The 18,029-nt window shown below is 37.5% G+C and overlaps 1 protein-coding gene across 1 annotated transcript in view; it reads right to left on the minus strand.

Annotated features, from left to right (window-relative positions):
• Positions 1-8,521: 8,521 nt before the first annotated feature.
• The window catches only part of MORF4L1 (mortality factor 4 like 1), a 25,686-nt gene continuing 16,178 nt past the window's right edge, over positions 8,522-18,029 (minus strand). Inside the window, exons 6-12 of the mRNA XM_042782431.1 lie at positions 13,979-14,004; positions 13,405-13,493; positions 12,249-12,350; positions 10,737-10,825; positions 9,848-10,020; positions 9,505-9,589; positions 8,522-8,606 (exon numbers count right to left, since the gene is read on the minus strand). Coding sequence (XP_042638365.1) covers positions 8,522-8,606; positions 9,505-9,589; positions 9,848-10,020; positions 10,737-10,825; positions 12,249-12,350; positions 13,405-13,493; positions 13,979-14,004 — 649 coding nt within the window. The remainder of the gene's footprint in view (positions 8,607-9,504; positions 9,590-9,847; positions 10,021-10,736; positions 10,826-12,248; positions 12,351-13,404; positions 13,494-13,978; positions 14,005-18,029) is intronic.

Consider the following 18,029-nt stretch of genomic DNA (forward strand, 5'->3'; position numbering starts at 1 on the left):
TGTGTGTGTATATATATATATATATATATATATATATATATATACCAAAAACAGCTGAAATGTGAGGGCAAAGGAAACATGGACTAGACAGAAGAGTAATGTTTTAAATACCAACTTTGTACTGGGTACAAGCTGACCATTTCATCCAGGATGATAGTTTTGTCTTTGTCATGTTCTAAGGTTTAATTAAAAGGTCTCTATATATGTTCTATTACATATGAGGTGTAAGTTGGAACTGACTCAACGATACTGAACAACATAGAAAATGTTTGAATCTGGGTCTTGTCTCCCTAGCACAAATTGCAGTGACGAGAGTATCCAAAGTTGTCTTTGTCAATAGGATCACTGGGGGTCAAGGACCAGAACAGGTGCCAAAGAAGGGATTTCTTGTACCCCACCATCTCTATGGACCCTGAGGGAACCCATTGGTAAACACTCTTCAATTTTGAGCCCCGTATTTTGGTATGGCCTTCAACACTTTTTATGAAGTCTTGCTGTTTTTCCATCTGAGAACACTTTCTGTTTGCTGGTAACTATTATCTCCAGGTGTTGGTAAGACTGCCTCTGATAATTTCTTAAAAGAATCTAAGGGAAAATACCAAAACCCAAACCAAACGCACTGCCGTCGAGTCAGACCCGACATAGAAACCCCTCCTCAGTTTTCTGAGGCAGTATCACTACAAAAGTAGATTGCCCAACCTTCCTTCTGAGGAGTGGCCGGTGGGTTTGAACCACCATACTTCTAGTTAGCAGTCAAATGCCCTAGGCACTATGACACCAGAGCTCCCAAAGGAAATTATCAGTTGGATTCTAAGATATTAAAATTGGATTCTAAGACACAGCTCTTACATATTGTGTTTAACACCTCTAGGAGTATTTGGTTGTATCTAGATTTATAAATTTCAAGAGAAATTCCACGTGTTTAACTCTGACCTAGTAAGTTTTTCTTTGCTATTTTTCCTCTGTGTCTTCCAAGAGTTAATTTCTGCTGATAGCAGCAGTACATAGTTCTGGGTATTATTACTGCCCTAGAAGTTTTCGAGTTTGTGCAATCTTGAGTTCTATAAACTGCAAAACAAAGAAGCACACCACTAGCAAAAGCCTACAGTGAAAGTCGGTTAAAGATGCTCGTTAGGTTAAGCTGGTTCAGAGGACCAGGCCAGCAGCTTTAGGCTGCTGCCAGCCTCAAGAGAATGCCTCTGCAACTTTTAAGCACATGATTTAAACAACATGCAGTCCAAACCTCACAGTCCAATACATGGGTAAGCACAGTGGCTCTGCCACTTGCTTATACCTGCTTGGTAATGTCATTAATAGTCTAGAAAAATAAGTGGTCACTTTTAGGTTTCTCTATGTAGTAAATTAGAATCTCAGAGGATCGACTCCCTGCTAGGAATTTTGACTCTGGGAAACAGAGTAAAAAAACTGAAAAAGATTAAGATCAGCTGTGGCCTGTGACCAATTATGGAAATGAGGGTTATAGCAACTATGTGTATTTTCTTCCTAATGTTATAGTTATATGGGATTGTATTTGGATTAGAGGAGTAATTAGCCTTGGAGACAGTAACTGCTGGTACCTATATTCCCTTTCTGTGTAGAGGATGAGTTTCTTCTTTGTATGAAAGATAGCTTCATCTTGCTAGGCCAAAACATGAAGTTTAGTGTGGTCGTTAAAATGGGTGTGGTAGGGTTAATATGGTTGGTGAGTGTCCTACGGGGAGGATCGTCCTGGTTATGAAGCTATTGGGTCTCAGCTGCAAATGTATCCTTCTGTATCCTGTATCGTAATCCTTGGGCTGGAATATTATTATACATCTCCTTTGTCCACTGGCTTGTTAAATTCTGCCAATAAAGGGAGTCTGAAAGGCAGTTGAGGAAAACGGTCTTCCTATTTCTTGGTGACTTACTGTTGTCAGTTGCCTGGCAATAGCTGTTGGTTCATCTCTACTTTGGCAGGAAGGAGACAGTCCCAGAACCAGCCTCATCCTGCTTCCTTAGAGATACCAGAACAGTTCACGCTTTCATCCTGCCTACCTGTTTCTCTTAACTCGTATAAATCACCTCTTGGGGGTAGAACTGCCCTCATTGAAAAGTTATGTGTCTCTCTTAGTTATACTTACCAAAATCTATTTTCTCCAGAAGGCACAACTGTCACAAGGCAAATGTCTTCTTGTGTCAAGGTAGGATTTTCTAAAGGATCAGGCACAAGCACAATTTGATGTTTATGAATGATTTGTGAATGTATTCTTGATTTTTACAAAAGCATTACAAAGTGTTCTGGTTTTTTACTGCTGCCGTAACAAACTATGACAAAACTTTAATGCACCATTTTATTTTGCTCACAATTTTGAGTGATGCAGTTTGTCTTTGATCCATTTGGTAGCTTTTGTTGTTTAAACAGAGCTCTGGTGGCACAGTGCCTGAGGCATGTGACTGCTAACCAGAAGGTAAGCAGTTCTACTTCACCAGCCACTCTGTGGAAGAAGACAGGGCAATCTTCTCCCACACAGATTTACCAACTCAAAAATCCAACGGGGGTCGCTATGAGTCAGAATTGACTTAATGGCAGTGGGTATGGTTTGGTTTGTTTTTTTCAGTTGTGGTTCAAAGGAGCCCTGGAGGCACAGTGGTTAAGAGTTTGGCTGCTACACCAAACACATGAAGAAATGTTCACAATCATTAGCCATTAGACAGATGCAAATCAAAACAACAAGGTATCATCTCACCCCAGCATTAATAACAAAGTTCAGTTAAGACACAAAATAACAAAGGCGGGCAAGGATGTGGAGAGATCAGGACTCTCATACACTTCTGGGTGGGGCTGTATGATACAACCACTATGGAAACTGGCATGGTGATTCCTTAAAAAGTTGAAAACAGAAATACCATTTGATCCAGCATCCCATTACTAGGTATATATCCTAAAGAGAGAGTCAGCACATGAATAGATACATGCACACTCATGTTCATCACAGCAGTGTTCACAACAGCAAAGAGATGGAAACAACCCAAGTGCCCATCAACGGAGGAATGGATAACCAAACTGTGGTACATACACTCACAATGGTATACGATGCAATACTAATGTAGAAACTCAAAAACACCATATGACATAGATGAACTTGACAGGATATTATACTGAATAAAATGAGTCGATCACAGAAAGACAAACACTTTTAGTTCACTACTGTACAAAGTCAACAAAAGGTTTATATATGGAAGGGAACTTTCTTTGCTGGTTACCAGAGATTGGCGGGATGGAGGGGGGAGGTTCCTAGATAGGTATGTGTGTGGGAGGAACCCCAAATATTAATAGTTACCAGGGATAAGAGGGAGAAGAGGAAAAGGGAAGCTTTTGTTTGCAGGGCATTGCGTTTATGCTAATGGTAGTGGAATATTTCGGTAAAGGATAGCAATATTGGTGGCACATGAAAAATGTCAAGGTTCCTGAGCTGTAAATGTGGACATTATGTTGGAGAATGTTTTGTTGTGTATGTTTTCACCACAATAAAAGGATTAAAAAAAAAAAGCATTTGGCTGCCACTTTGATCAGACAACAGTGCCAATTCACCAACCCTCTGTGGGGGGAAGATACACCAGTCTATTTCCTTAACTCTATGAGGGCGGCTCTACTCTAGTAGGGTCACTGAGTTGGCATCAACTCAACAACAATGGATTTGTTTTTCCAGTTTTGGCTTGTGTGGAGGATCTGCTTCTTAAGATGGCTTCTTCATTCATATCCAGTGCTTCTGTGCTCCTTGGCCCTCTCTCCACATAGCATCTCATCTATCCTAGATGAGTGATTTTTCTGTGTAACTTGAGCATCTCATAGTATGGCAGGGCAACCTCAAGGCAGTCAGACTTCTTACATGGTAGCCCACGGTTCCAAGAGATATAAAGATGCCAGGCTAGTTAAGGGGTATGTTTGAAACGGCTCTTTTCTACTGGTTAAAAGTCATGAAGCCTGCCCAGATTCAAGAACAGGGCATAGACTCTACATTTTAGTATAAGTGTCAAAGAATCTGAGGCCCACTTGATCTAAAGGGATGCAATCCTAATGAAACATTCTAGGGTAGACTATTTTCTCACTGAATTGACTTGTTCTTGCCTGAAGTCAGGGTGGGAGCAGCAGTAGGGTGCTACATGAAAATATGGGTTACTCAAGATATTCAATCATAGTGGTGTTCTGATGACAGAGACAGAAAAAAAATGGCCATATGATTAGTCATGATGCAACTGTAAGCCAAGGGAACATGTGAACTGGCAGAAGCTGAGAGACAAATTAAGAGTCTAAATTATTAAGTCAGCCATTACTTTTTAACACGTAATTTTGTTTTCAGTTTTCTTTATATGTTCTTTTATGTGGTATCCCCATGTTACCTAAATTTAGGACAGTCAAAACATTGAGTGCCCAGTGTTGGGGACCAAGAAAAAGACCCCCAAAGGAACATGAATGCAAGGCACATGTTCTAATTACAGTGAAGAGATGACAAGGCCTCTCTTGTGATTTGAGTGTTTGCTTTTAGAGATGGCAAGGCCTCTCTCTATGTGGTTGAATGTTGCTTTAGGAGATGGCAAGGTCTCTCTCACTGTTACATACTTAATTGGCAAAACATCAAAGTATTAAAAGTAGATGTTATTCTCCATGTTTTTTAATCTAATTGGGATGTTTCATACTTTGGGTCACTGTATCCTAGTAAACATTTATTATTTTACACTCTTTATTCCTGAGGAGACTTCTGTGATTGTTTTAATGACCACCTGTTGTCCTTGAGCACGTAGAGGAGTAAAACTTTTGCTCTCTTACCTTACTTAGAGCAAGTAAATGTAAAAGCACATCTGTAAATATCTAACTAAATAGCACCAGCATTCAAGGGACAATGCGTATTTCTACCATGTTTAGGTAAACTAATAAAATGCAACAGCTACAGGCTTCCAAAGTTGTTATACCCAATCAGTATACCTGTAACAAAATAAAAAGCAAAGTACAGGCGAGCATGAAGGGGCCAGAAGACTACTATGGCTAGGTAGCTGCTGCTGTTGTTGTTAGGTGCCATTAAGTTGTCTCCGACTCAGTGACCCTAAGCACAGCAGAACGGAACACTGTCCGGTCCCGTGCCAGCTTTACAATCCTCGCTATACCTGAGCCCATTGTTGCAGTCACTGTGTCTATCCATCTCGTTGTGAGTCTTCCCCTTCTTCACCAATCATGACATCATTCTCCAGGGAATGGTTCCTCTGGACAACATGACCAAAGTAGGTGAGGCAAAGTCTGGCCATTCTCGCTTCCAAGGAGCATTCTTCTCCAACACCACAACACAAAAGCATCAACTCTTCTTCGGTCTTCCTTATTCATTGTCTAGCTCTCACATGCATCAAAGGCAACTGAAAATACCTTGACTTGGGTTAGGAGCACCTTAGTCTTCAAGGAGACATCTTTGCTCTTCAGCACTTGAAAGAGGTCTTTTGCAGCAGATTTGCCCAATGCAGTATGTCATCTGATGTCTTGACTGGTACTTCCATTGGTGTTGACTTTAGAGCCAAGTAACAGGAAATTCTTGACAACGTCAATCTTTCCCCATCCACCATGAAGCTCTTTATTGGGTCAGTTGTGAGGATTTTTGTTTTCGTAATACTGAGGTGTAATCCATACTGCAGACTGTAGTCTTTAATCTTCATGAGTTAAGTGCTTCAAGTCATCCTCACTTTCAGCAAGCAAAGTTGTGTCATCTGTGTAACACAGGTTGTTCCTCCAATCCTGATGCCACATTTTTCTTCACATAATCCAGCTTCTCAGATTATCTGCTCAGCATACAAGTTGAGTAAGTATGGAGAAAGGACACAACCTTGACACACTCCCGTCTTGATTTTGGACCATGCAGTATCCCCCTGTTCTGTTCTAACAACAGCCTCCTGATCTATGTACAGGTTCCTTATGAGTTTGATTAAGTGTTCTGGAATTCCCATTCTTCTCAATGTTACCCACAATTTGTTATGATCCACACAATTGAATGCTGTTGCAGAGTCAATAAAACAAAAACATTTTTCTGGAATTCTCTGCCTTCAGCTAAAATCCAACTGACATCAGCAATGATATCCTTCATTCCACATCCTCTTCTGAATCCAGCTTGCATTTCTGAAAGTTCTCTGTCGATATACTGCTGCAACTGTTTTTGAATTATCTTCAGTAATATTTGCATGTGATATTAATGACATTGTTCAATAATTTTCACATTCTGTGTGATCATTTTTCTTTGGAATGGGTACAAATATGGATCTCTTCAAGTCAGCTAGCCAGGTAGCTATCTTCCAAATCTCTTGGCATAGCCAAATGAGTACCTAAAGCAGGGCATGTGTTTGATGAAACATCTCAACGTTTATTCCATCAATCCCTGGGGCCTTTTTTTTGCCAATTCCTCCAGTGCAGCTTCGACTTCTTCCTTCAATACCATTGGTTCTTGATCATATGCCACCTCTTGAAAGGGATGAATATCAACCAATTCTTTTTGATACAGTGACTGTGTGTATTCATTCCTTCTATCTTCTTTTGATGTCTCCTGCATCATTCAATACATTGTCCATAGAATCTCTCAATACTGCAACTCTTAAGCTTAAGTTTTAGCCTCAGTTCTTTCAATTTGAGAAATGTAGGATGCATTCTTCCCTTCTGGTTCTCTAACTCCAGGTCTCTGCACATTTCATTATAGTAATTGGCTTTGTCTGCTTAAGCTGCTCTTTGAAATCTGTTCAGCTCTTTTATCTTGTCACTTCTTCCATTTGCTTTAGCTACTCTCCACCCAAGGGCAAGTTTCAGATTCTCTTCTCACATCCATTTAAGTCTTTTCTTCCTTTCTCGTCTTTTTAATGACCTCTTGCTTTCCTAATGGATGATGCTCTTGATGCCATCCCACAGTTCCTCTGGTTTTCGGTCACTGGTGTTCAATGCATCAAATCTATTCTTTAGATGGTCTCTAAATTGAGGAAAGATATTATCAAGGTCATACTTTGGCTCTCATGGACTTGTTTTAATTGTCTTCAACTTCAACTTGAACATTCATAAAACAGTTGATGGTCTGTTCCACAACCAGCTCCTGGCCTGGCCTTGTTTTGGCCAAAGATATCTTAACTTCTCCATTGCCTCTTACCACAGATATAGTCAATCTGATTCCTGTGTATTCCATCTGGTTAAAGTCCATATGCACAGTTGTCACTTATGTTGCTGAAAAACGGTATTTGCAATGATAAGTCATTGGTCTTGCAAAATTCTATCACGTGATCGCCAGCAAATGTCAACAGTAAAATTCTGCCACCTCTTGGGGCTTATTCTGATTATCCCCTACCTGAGCTCACTCTCCTTCTCTGTACTGCTGTAACTCTTGCCATCTGAGGTTATCTGGTACTTTGCATTATTATTATTATTGAGTATCATAATCTCTACCCAAGCCTAGACCACTCTGGTACCTCTCACTAAAGAAATATTGCTGTTTAACAAATATTTTGTATTACCCTGCTGTTTCAACCTCCTCTTTGAAGATAAACTTAAAAATTGTTTAAAATAAACAATTGCTGACAAAAAGCACGCTGTCACACAGGTAAAAAACGTATCCAAATGCCCAAAATTACTAAGTATGGGAAAAACAGAGTGTGTGAATCTCTAGTTTCTTAGCTGGAAATCAAGATAGCAAATTGCCAAAGCCACTATGGCTTAGAAGTAGGCACTAAAGCCAAGTTTCTTAACTCTATGAAGTCCAGACTAGAAAACAAAACACCCACCTGAAAATTCATTGCTTCTAAATACAGGAAGGAATACACACATTATAAAAGGTTTTTGTAACGCATCCACACAAGCACATTGCTCTTTGAAATTTAAAGAAAAAAATTTATTGAAGATCTGAAAAACAACTCCTAAAAGATTGACTTGTCCAGAAACTGTAACTACACAATGCATTGCATCTATCATGTTAAAACGTGCATTAGACACAAATACAAAAACCATAAAACAAGCCACCATTCTTCAACAATCTGAGCAGGGATAAAATGCCTAAGGAACAACATAGATGACTTGCAAAGGATGGGCTCTTTAAGCACCATTAAAAAAAAAAGAGAGAGAGCACAAATGGATGAGTGTGTTCAGTTATATACACTGAATTGAACCTTTGGCACTAGGAATCAGAGCATTTTGTCATATAGCATTAACACATATTATAAAAGTGCGTAGTGTCAAAGGAATAGAACCACCAGCATTCAAAAGCAGCTTTGTCAACTAGGCAATAAAACACTCTACAGCATGTCTTTCCATTGTCCATCATTGAATACACTGGTAGCAATTTTGAAATGAAAAAAAAAAAAAAAAAAAGGAGCTGTAACTCCTTTTATTTTCTCTGTTTAAAATCAAACAGAAAACAAACATACATCAATTTTGTTATATGCTAATATTTTCAAAGTACATCATTTATACAAGAGAAGGACTAGAACAAAAATGTGTTTACAGAGATCCAAATGTAAGTGAGTGTTAGCAGTCTCACACAGCCTTCCGATGATACTCAGGAGGAGCCACTTCATAATCGCTGGCGCTAAACAAAGTAGCAGAATTCTTTGCCAGGTATCTAAAAACAAAATGATACACATTACAAAGAGTAAAGAGAATCTTATCTTGATCCAAACCTCTTCCCAGAGAATACACACACACAAAATGCTTTCCTAAAATACACAAAAGCCATCATTACGTCAAACCATGTTTACTGTAACTCATGTAAATACAGTGATGTACCAGACAACACTATCCACAGAAGAATAAAGTCCAAAGTTATTCTTCTTTATTTCAAAATGAGGACAATGGACATGACAACAAAATACCAAGTTGAGGTCCCTGGGTGGCATAAATAGTTAAGCATTTGACTAATTTGTATTTTTATTAAAATACTTAACCATTTTAATGGTAACTATGTATTGTGATGTCTGTGAATTTCCTGTTCTATTTTAAATTGGTTTGTCACCTTTTTCTAAGTAAGAACACCTCTTTGTGTATTAACAGATATAACAAGCATATGTAACAGATATTCCTTTATCTTTTGAGGTCTGCTTAAAGGTTTTTATCACAGAATTTTAACTTTTTATACTCAGATTTATCAACCATTTCCAGTACTATTTGAGTGCTCTTTTTAGAAAGGCATTCTCACTACAAAATTACAGAATTATCCCACATGCTTCAATTGCATTAATAGTTTTAATTTTTAGCTTAAAAGTTTTGATTCATCCATTACCCATCATCTTCTACTAAATATTCCTTTTTCCTGTGTTGCACTAATAAGTCATATCTTAAATTTCCATATATTTGTATTATTCACATCGTTGTATTAACCATCTATCCTTTCCTATACCAATACATTATTTACTTCACTTGTATTATGTGTTAGCATCCATAGAATAAATCTCCCCTATCACAGAGTAAATTTCAGTATAGTTATTAATTCATGTTTTACTTTCAAGCACATGCAAACTTACTTTAGGAAATCATGAAGATAGTTGAGTAATAAAGCAAGGCTCTTCTCATCCAGAGGTGTATAGGCCAACATTGCTCCAATTCGTACTATTTAAACAAAAGGATTAAGTCAAATTACATCCAAGCAGCACAATAACCATTATGCAAGTAAATGCAACCACTAAGTCCCTTAAAACACATTTGAGAAATTCTTTAAAGTAAATTTTGATAATTAACATTTTACAGAAATGTACTAATTGCAATAAAATCAATTTAAAAACTCCTTGTTCATTCAGTTAAGAGAAAAAAAATTAAGATCACTAAAGTCCTAAAGAAAAAAGTTCTGTTTTCCAAATGTCATGTTACCAAATAATCTCAGTAGATGTGGCGCTCCATACACCTGGGACATGGGTGCATCAGGGTGATCTGCGAGGATTTCAGCATACTGCGGTCTCTCAAATTTGTAGAGTAGCTGAGTGCCCAACATTACATTGAAGTACTCTTTTATTCCTGCCACAACTTCATTAACAGCATATTCCCTAATAAATGAAAAAATATTTATTTTCCAAGCTGGCAAATACACAAAATTCAGCCAACATAAGGTTAAGGGTTTAGGTTGAATTAGGGATAATAATGAACCCTGCTGAGATAGAACAGATAATTTTTAAAAGGGATTTAACATTACATAAAATAACTTCAAAATTATGCTAAACCAAAGACCAGTAACTGTACCAAGTCAAGAATTGGTTTTCACAAAAAAAAAAAAAACTCAATGTCACTGAGTCAATTCCAACTTATAGGACAAGCACCTTGGTTCTTACATAAGTATCCACATGTTGTTGTTGTTGTTATGTGCCGTCGAGTCGGCCCCGACTCATAGCGACCCCTCCTTGGGTTTCCGAGGCAGTATCACTACGAAAGTAGGATTGCCCAACCTTCCTTCCGAGGAGTGGCTGGTGGGTTTGAACCGCCAGCCTTCTGGTTAGCAGTCAAGTGCCTTAGGCACTATGCTACCAGAGCTCCTTAAGTATCCACATAGAAGCCTCAATTTTGCCTTTGGGCCTACAAAGCCTATACCCGCCTTTAAGAAAAAGTGTAACAGCCAACTCCTATACTAAATCAATGAAATTCTATTTTGCTCATTTCTGATGGCATTAATTTTTCAGAGTGACTTCAAGTTTCAAATGACTAATTTGAAAATAAAATATGTAAAAGAAAAATGACTAAGACATTAAAAAGATGTATGTATTCTTACTTATTATCAGTGTTTCCTCGAGATTTCTTATAATTTGCATAATCCTCCAGAATGGAATCCACATTCTTCTTGGCAGGAAGATAAAAGAGCTAGGGAAACAAAAACACATTTGAATACCAACATTCTTTAAAGAAAAATTACACTGAAAAGCTTAGTATAGTGACACTAGCGATATTCAAAAAATAGGAAAAGGCAAAGGCTCTAAAGCAGCGCTGTCCAATACAAGCTTCTGTAATGATATAAAGGTTCTACACACAGTTTGAGATAGGGTCTCGTCAACCACAAGCAGCTACTCGGCACTTGAAGAACAGCTAACGCAACTGAGGAACTAAATATTTCATTTTAATAGTCAAATGTAGCTAGTGGCTTTCCTATTTAACAGCACTGCTCTAAAAACCAGCAATCTGTTGGACATAACAAAATTACTATATATGGAATATACCACACATGAATGTGCCTCCATATTTAAGTCTCATTTAATTTATGATTATGTGCCAAGACCCTGTCTAAAGTTATTTCATCTTCGTATCTTCACTATGAGGTAGGTACTATTAATCCACTAAATGTAAAAAACTAAAGCACAAAAAGGCTGAGTAACTACTCTAAAATCACAGACAGTAGGTAGAGAACCAAGGCTTGAATCCTAGCAGTTTAGCTCCAGAGCCAAATAAGGATCCAGAGACCACATATTATAAATGACTACGGTCTCCCTCTTAATTCTTAAGCAGTCCATAATCTTCACCCAACCAATTTGGTTTGTTTATAAAAAGGAACTGGTTCATGTGTCCTAAAGAATTTTTCATTTTGGATTTTGATGCCTCTACCCATGTCATGTTAAACATGTTCCTCCAAGTCACTATTTTCTGTAACTACTAATTACTAAGAGGAACTTGATTAGATTCAGGTTCTCTTTTAGACCACAAATACACTGTGAACTTCTTACTGCATCCCATTAACAAGGACAAAACGTGTGGTTGTCCCACTTGCAATGACAGTAAAATTCATCAGTGACTTCAGGTGCTGTCAACCTGATCCATCTACTGTGAAGCTTTCCAAAACCCTTCACCTAAAGGTTTAGCAGTCACAATCATTATATCCAGCATTTTGATTAGGAGTGATGAAACGATGATCATTCCTTTGGCAATAGCCAGAATTCCCCTGTAAATGAAGAATCTTTTCTCATTGATGAATTATTACCCTGAAAGTAGTCCCCACTATAAGAAAGTCAGGAACATATGCTTCATTGCCTTCATCTATCAATTCTCAGAAAAATTAACCAGCAACCAAGATTTGCCTTTCCTGATCATTATATTCTGTATGTGCTGTTTTCATCCTCTTCAAGTCATTCTTTTTGATGGTTAAATTGTTCAGTCTGAATAAAAAGTATTTACTGGTCAAACTTTGAAATTCAAGTCTATACAATACTTTTCCTAAAAAACTTTTTTTTTTGGGGGGGGGTATCTTTTGGTCAGCCAAGAACATAGCTTACAAGCTACACAGCATCCAAGTTACCTGTTTTTGCCTGGTAATTAAGTCCCAGTCATCAACAAGCCATGGTTTCAGTTCTTCAGGAATTTTTACTTTAACTTCAACTCTGTTCATGAATGTTTCCTCCTGAATAAGAATTAAAAACCTATTTTTTCTTGAGAAACAGTTAAGTTTTTTCATGACTCACTAGGTATCAATTCTTTAAAAGTACTTAACCGTGAAGCCAGAATTGTCATTTCAACAATCATAAATGAAAAGACCACAAAACTTAACCAATGGAGCAAAGAATCTTATCTTGAACCAAAGTAAGTGGTCTACATTTAGTGCATTTTCACGTGAAGGCAAAAATCCTTTAACAAATTTCCTCTTCTTGTGGAAATAAACACCCTGACTTGGTATTTCTTATGTACCACTGATATAAAAATGATTATCCCAAAACTGAAGGAACTCTGGTGGCATACTGGCTATGGCAACTGGCTGCTAACTGAAAGGTCAGAGGTTCAAGCCTACCAGCTGCTCTGTGAAGGAAGATCAGGCAATCTATTTCCATAAAGATTTACAGCCTTGGAAACCCAATGGCAGCAGGTATTCCAAACATGACTACAGCTGTAGATAATGTTACTGACTGCTGACTAAGTCCTCAGTGGCTGCCTAATTTTCAGAATAGACCAAAGTTTTTAAATACATTACTATTGCTTTCTAATTTCAGAAATGGAAACTATGTCAAATATTAAAACCCTAACACTAGTTTTCAAATTCGTAATGTGGGAAATTATAAATCTAGTAACAAATCGGGATTAAAACACTTTACCACTTTTATAAACTATTATACCCATACACCAATATATGTAAATGAAAGGCTTATTTTTTTTTTTCCCTCCTAAACCATTTTGGGACTGAACCATTTAATGTTACCCAATAAGTCTATCCAGTTTTGCATGAAAACATAAAGCGTATCTAATGACAATTTAGGGTGAGGGCCATCTAGCACTATCACGGAAAAAAGATATAGATTTTCTCTATCCTTTACCCAAAAAAGGATAAAATTCTAATTACAGTTGTTAATCATACTAGCTTGCTACTGAGAATCAAAGTTCTGTTATTATCTTACTGGGCTGTTAACACATGGCTTACACTAAAAATTCTAACGTGGAAGTCAAAATTTCAAGGAAAACCTCACATTTTCAACAGTAGGATCAACTCGGGCCCTTTTCTTCCGAGGAGGCTGAGGTGTCTCACTGGTACTGCCACCATCTCCATTTCCAGGAGCTATAATAAAAAATCCGTGAGGAGGGGGACCACACAGGAAAATGGTATTTTTTTAGCTAATTAAGAAATTCTTCAAGGAAAATACTCTCCTAACACACCCTCTCTTTCCAATACAGGTGTTACTTAGATCCAAGTAAAAGAATGAACAACACTATCAAACATTAATTACAAAGCAATATTTAATACTACTACTATTTTCCACTTACTAAAAAATATTAACTTCTTAGGAAGACTCAGTAAGACTCAAAAGAGATGAAAATAAATGTTTATAAGTTTCACCATGGTAAAAAGAACATCAAAGTTAGGATTCTATCACTAATTACCTAACTCACCATCTTGTAAGTGCTGGAAAAAATAGTATTTGACATCGTCAATAACATAAGCTTACTCTAAATATTTATGTATTTTTTTTTCAATTTACAATGATTTCAAAATGTAAACATTATAAAAGTAAAATAAATTTATTTTAAGGAAAAAAAACTTACTTTTCTGTTTATTCTTTTTTGTTTTCCTGAAAGGAGGAGAGAAAAAAGACAAAGATAAATAATTATTGCTGTTAAAGCTGCCTATATTTCAATTCCCTTTTACAAGGGTTAATAAGTTCATGAGAAATATCATCTTGGGTAAGGTAAGGAAACAAATATAATCTCCAGCTTGAATGCTAAGTTTATTAAATTCACATCTGCTCTATGTAAGCCAAGAACACTTCAGGAGACTTCTTTCTAGGGTTACTCCATTTAAAGTTCCACCAAAAAAATTAAATTCCAAAGGTTAAAGTATTACTTTAGTTCTAGCATAATTCAATTTTAAGATTTGTATATTCTTTCAGATGAATCTGTTATTCCATTCTTACTGATCCAAGTTGTTTCACCTTATTTCTTTTCTAAACTGTTTCTTTTTTTTCAATACCACATGCTACATTCTCCCACATCTAAGGGAGACAAAACAGACATCTTCCTCTTGGTTATTATCTTTAATAGCAATTTAACTCATGTTCATATATAAATGTCATCATATAAGATATCAAATAAAATTACTGATTTAGCCTTTTTATAGTAAGTATTTTTAGAATACAAGGAAAAGCATCTACCAAGTCCGTAATTATGAATTAGTTCTGGTAGGATATAACATAACATCTTAGTAGTTTTACTTTTCCATAGCTTTAAATAATATTTTAAAATGTTATTACTGGTGTGGGAGCTCTGGTAGCATAGTGGCTAAGACACTTGCCTGCTAACCAGACAGCTGGCGGTTCAAACCCACCAGCCACTCTTCGGAAGGAAGGTTGGGCAATCCTACTTCCGTAGTGATACTGCCTCGGAAACCCAAGGAGGGGTCGCCATGAGTCGGGTTTTGACTCGACGGCACATAACAACAACAACATTACTGGTGTACCTTGGAGATATTGCAGGTTTGGTTCTAGCACAGTAAGTGACTATCACAATAAAGTAAGTCATGTGGATTTTCTGGTTTCCCAGTACATATAAAAGGAAGTTCTGGTGGCATAGTGCCCAAGGCATTTGACTGCTAACCAGAAGGATGGTGGTTCAAACCCACTAGCCACTCCTCGGAAGGAAGACTGGGCAATCTACTTCCGCAGATACACGGCCTCAGAAAACCTAAGGAGGGGTTGCTGGTGAGTCAGACTTGACCCGATGGCAGCGAGTTTGGTTTTCAGTACATATCAAAGTTATGTTTATACCATATCATAGCTTATTAAGTGTGCAACAGTGCTTTGAAAAAGTCTAAAATACTGTGAAAATTATCAAAATGTGACACAGAAACACAAAGTGAGCACATGCAGTTGGGAAAATGGCACCAACAGACTTGCTCAATGCAGGGTTGCCACAAGCCTTCAATTTGTAAAAAATGCAGTATCTGTAAAACACAAGAGAGCAAGGTGCAATAAAACGATGTATACCCATAATTAATCATTCAATTCGAGTTTCACTTTACAACTTAAATGAGTTTATGTTTTATTTGTTGTTGTTGTTTGCCATCAAGTCTGACCCGACTCATAACGACCCCTCCTTAGGTTTCCTCCTTAGGTTTCCGAGGCAGTATCACTACAGAAGTAGATTGCCCAACCTTCCTTCCGAGGAGTGGCTGGTGGGTTTGAACCACCAGCCTTTTGGTTAGCAGTCAAGTACCCTAGGCACTACGCTACCAGAGCTCCTTATGTTTTATTTAGTAACACAAAAACTTAGCCATCTGAAGTAAGGCATTTGACTGCTAAGCAGAAGGCTGGCGGTTAAAACCTAAAAGCCACTCCTTGGAAGGAAGATTGGGCAATCTACTTCCATAATGATACTGCCCTCAGACCCAAAGAGGCGTTGCTGTGAGTCAGATCCGACTCAATGGCAATGAGTTTGGTTTGGTTTGTTTTCTTTTGAGAAAAATTTTTAATACAAATTTTTTATTGGACAACATTCCTGGACCAGGTTAAACCAAGAACTTCATTTGAATATGCCCTCAAAAATATATGGGATTCCATGACCATGTATAGGGTTGGCAGACAATGTTTCTACAAGTATATCTGTATGCTGTGTAAGAATTTCTAGGTATATAGTAGAGCTGACAAGGGACAAGATTGTGGTCACTTCTTGGCCACAGCCAGCTACAGGGAACAAGTAGTTGGACCTGTGGGCTCGGGAGCATGATCCCAGGGGACATCAAGCTCAATTAGCATAATACACTACACAAAAACACTGTTCTACATCCTAGTTTGCAAAGTAGCGACTGGGATCTTAAAAGCTTACAAGCAGCTATCTAGATGCAATGATGTGTCTCTCCTCGTCCAAAGCAAAGAAAAATGAAGAAAACCAAAGATTCATGGAAACAATTAGTCCTAGCAACTGGTACACCATGCACTCCATAGCCTATATAACTATGAGAACTAGATGGTTCTCATCTAGTTCTAGAAGAACTAGATGGTACCTGGCTACCACTGTCAACCACTCAGAGGGGGATCTATGTAGGAGATCCTGGATAGAGTGGGAGAACAATGTGGAACAAAAGTCAAAAATCATTTGGGGGGGAAAAAAAAAAGGGGGGGGACCAGGTTTGCTGGTCTGATAGAACCTGGTGGAACCACTGAGACTATGGCCCCTAACTGCTCTTCAGTTCTGGAATTGAACCCACACTTGTGGCTTCCAGCCAAAGAAAAAGACAGGTATATAAGATGAACATTTACATTAATTAGGTAGACACACTCATTGAAGAGCTCAATCATGGGAGAACAGAAGGGCTGTGTATGTACAGGTAGATAGCTCCGGGGGCAGCAGTGCAAGGTAGGGAAGGACACAGGGAAGAGGTGGCTATGGGAAGGAAGTGGGAGGAGAGCTACTGAATTGTGAGGAACTGCAGTCAATGTCATGAGACAAAGAGTACGATAACTGCTGTATGCAAGATGAATCTGCTCTATAAACTTTCACCCAAATCACAATAAAACTTAAACAAAAAGTCCTTACCCTCTTACCATATACCATAAAAGTACTGGCAACTGATTTTATTCTAAAGGACCTATATACGTCAGTGAATCCCAGTAGTAAGGAATACTAGACATCCTTTCTTCAACCTCCTGCTTAAGAGTATTAAGCATACAAGCTAGTTTCTCAAACTACAGATTTCATACAATAAACTGCTGATGTGCAGCTTGTCTAAATGCCATGTCTAAATGCCATGTCTATGTCTAAATAGCTATGTCTAAATGCCAATGACTAAATATTATACTTAAAACATAGGCCGTTAGGTTCAATCTACATTGAAGAATGACTGAAGTCCTAAGTATTTCACCAAATAAAAGCATAGCTTTTGAGGCCAAAGTGTCAACAAAATTCATATATATTCACTATTGGTTTAGAAATACCAGTATTAAGCACCTAGACTTGAATAAAGTAAATCTGGTTTACATAACACTTTCTAACCAGAAGCATTTATATTTATGCCTAGATTAAAAAAAAAAAAAAAAAAAACACCAGATTTCAATTATTCAATATTTTCTCTTTGAAATATACCTTCTATTCTACCAAGGAATAGCAGTAACTTAAAATTACTAGCATATACACATTGTCCTCTGACTTATCAAAATGTCCCTTTTCCCACTAAAAGGAAGGCTCCCTGAAGGCAGTATCAAATTCTAGGTCTGAGGAAGGAAATGTATAAGAACAAGAAAAACCTGAAAAATACTGTCATACCTATTAGCAAGTAAAAACCCAGAGACTTGGGAGCCAATTTGAAAAGGCTCCCACCATCAAAGGATCAGAAATTTGAGTTTTACTTCATGTTTACTCAGTCATTACTTCTCTGGAAAAGGCACAAAGAACACTTTACATTCAAGCATGAACTTTTAGGCATACTGCCACCCAGGTTAGGTTTCTATATCAACTTTTAACATGGCAATTAGCTGCAATCATTTATGTTATTAATAAAATCCACAAGTTTTTCTATTTGAGAAAGCTGCTGCAATTAAAGACTTATTTGCTATTAAATCCTAATGAACACTATCAGTTTTCCTTTTTTATTAAAAAAAAAAAA

This window comes from Orycteropus afer, unplaced genomic scaffold (genome assembly GCF_000298275.1).
Source record: "Orycteropus afer afer isolate SDZICR_OR568_19922 unplaced genomic scaffold, OryAfe1.0 scaffold00313, whole genome shotgun sequence".
NCBI lineage: Eukaryota > Metazoa > Chordata > Mammalia > Tubulidentata > Orycteropodidae > Orycteropus > Orycteropus afer.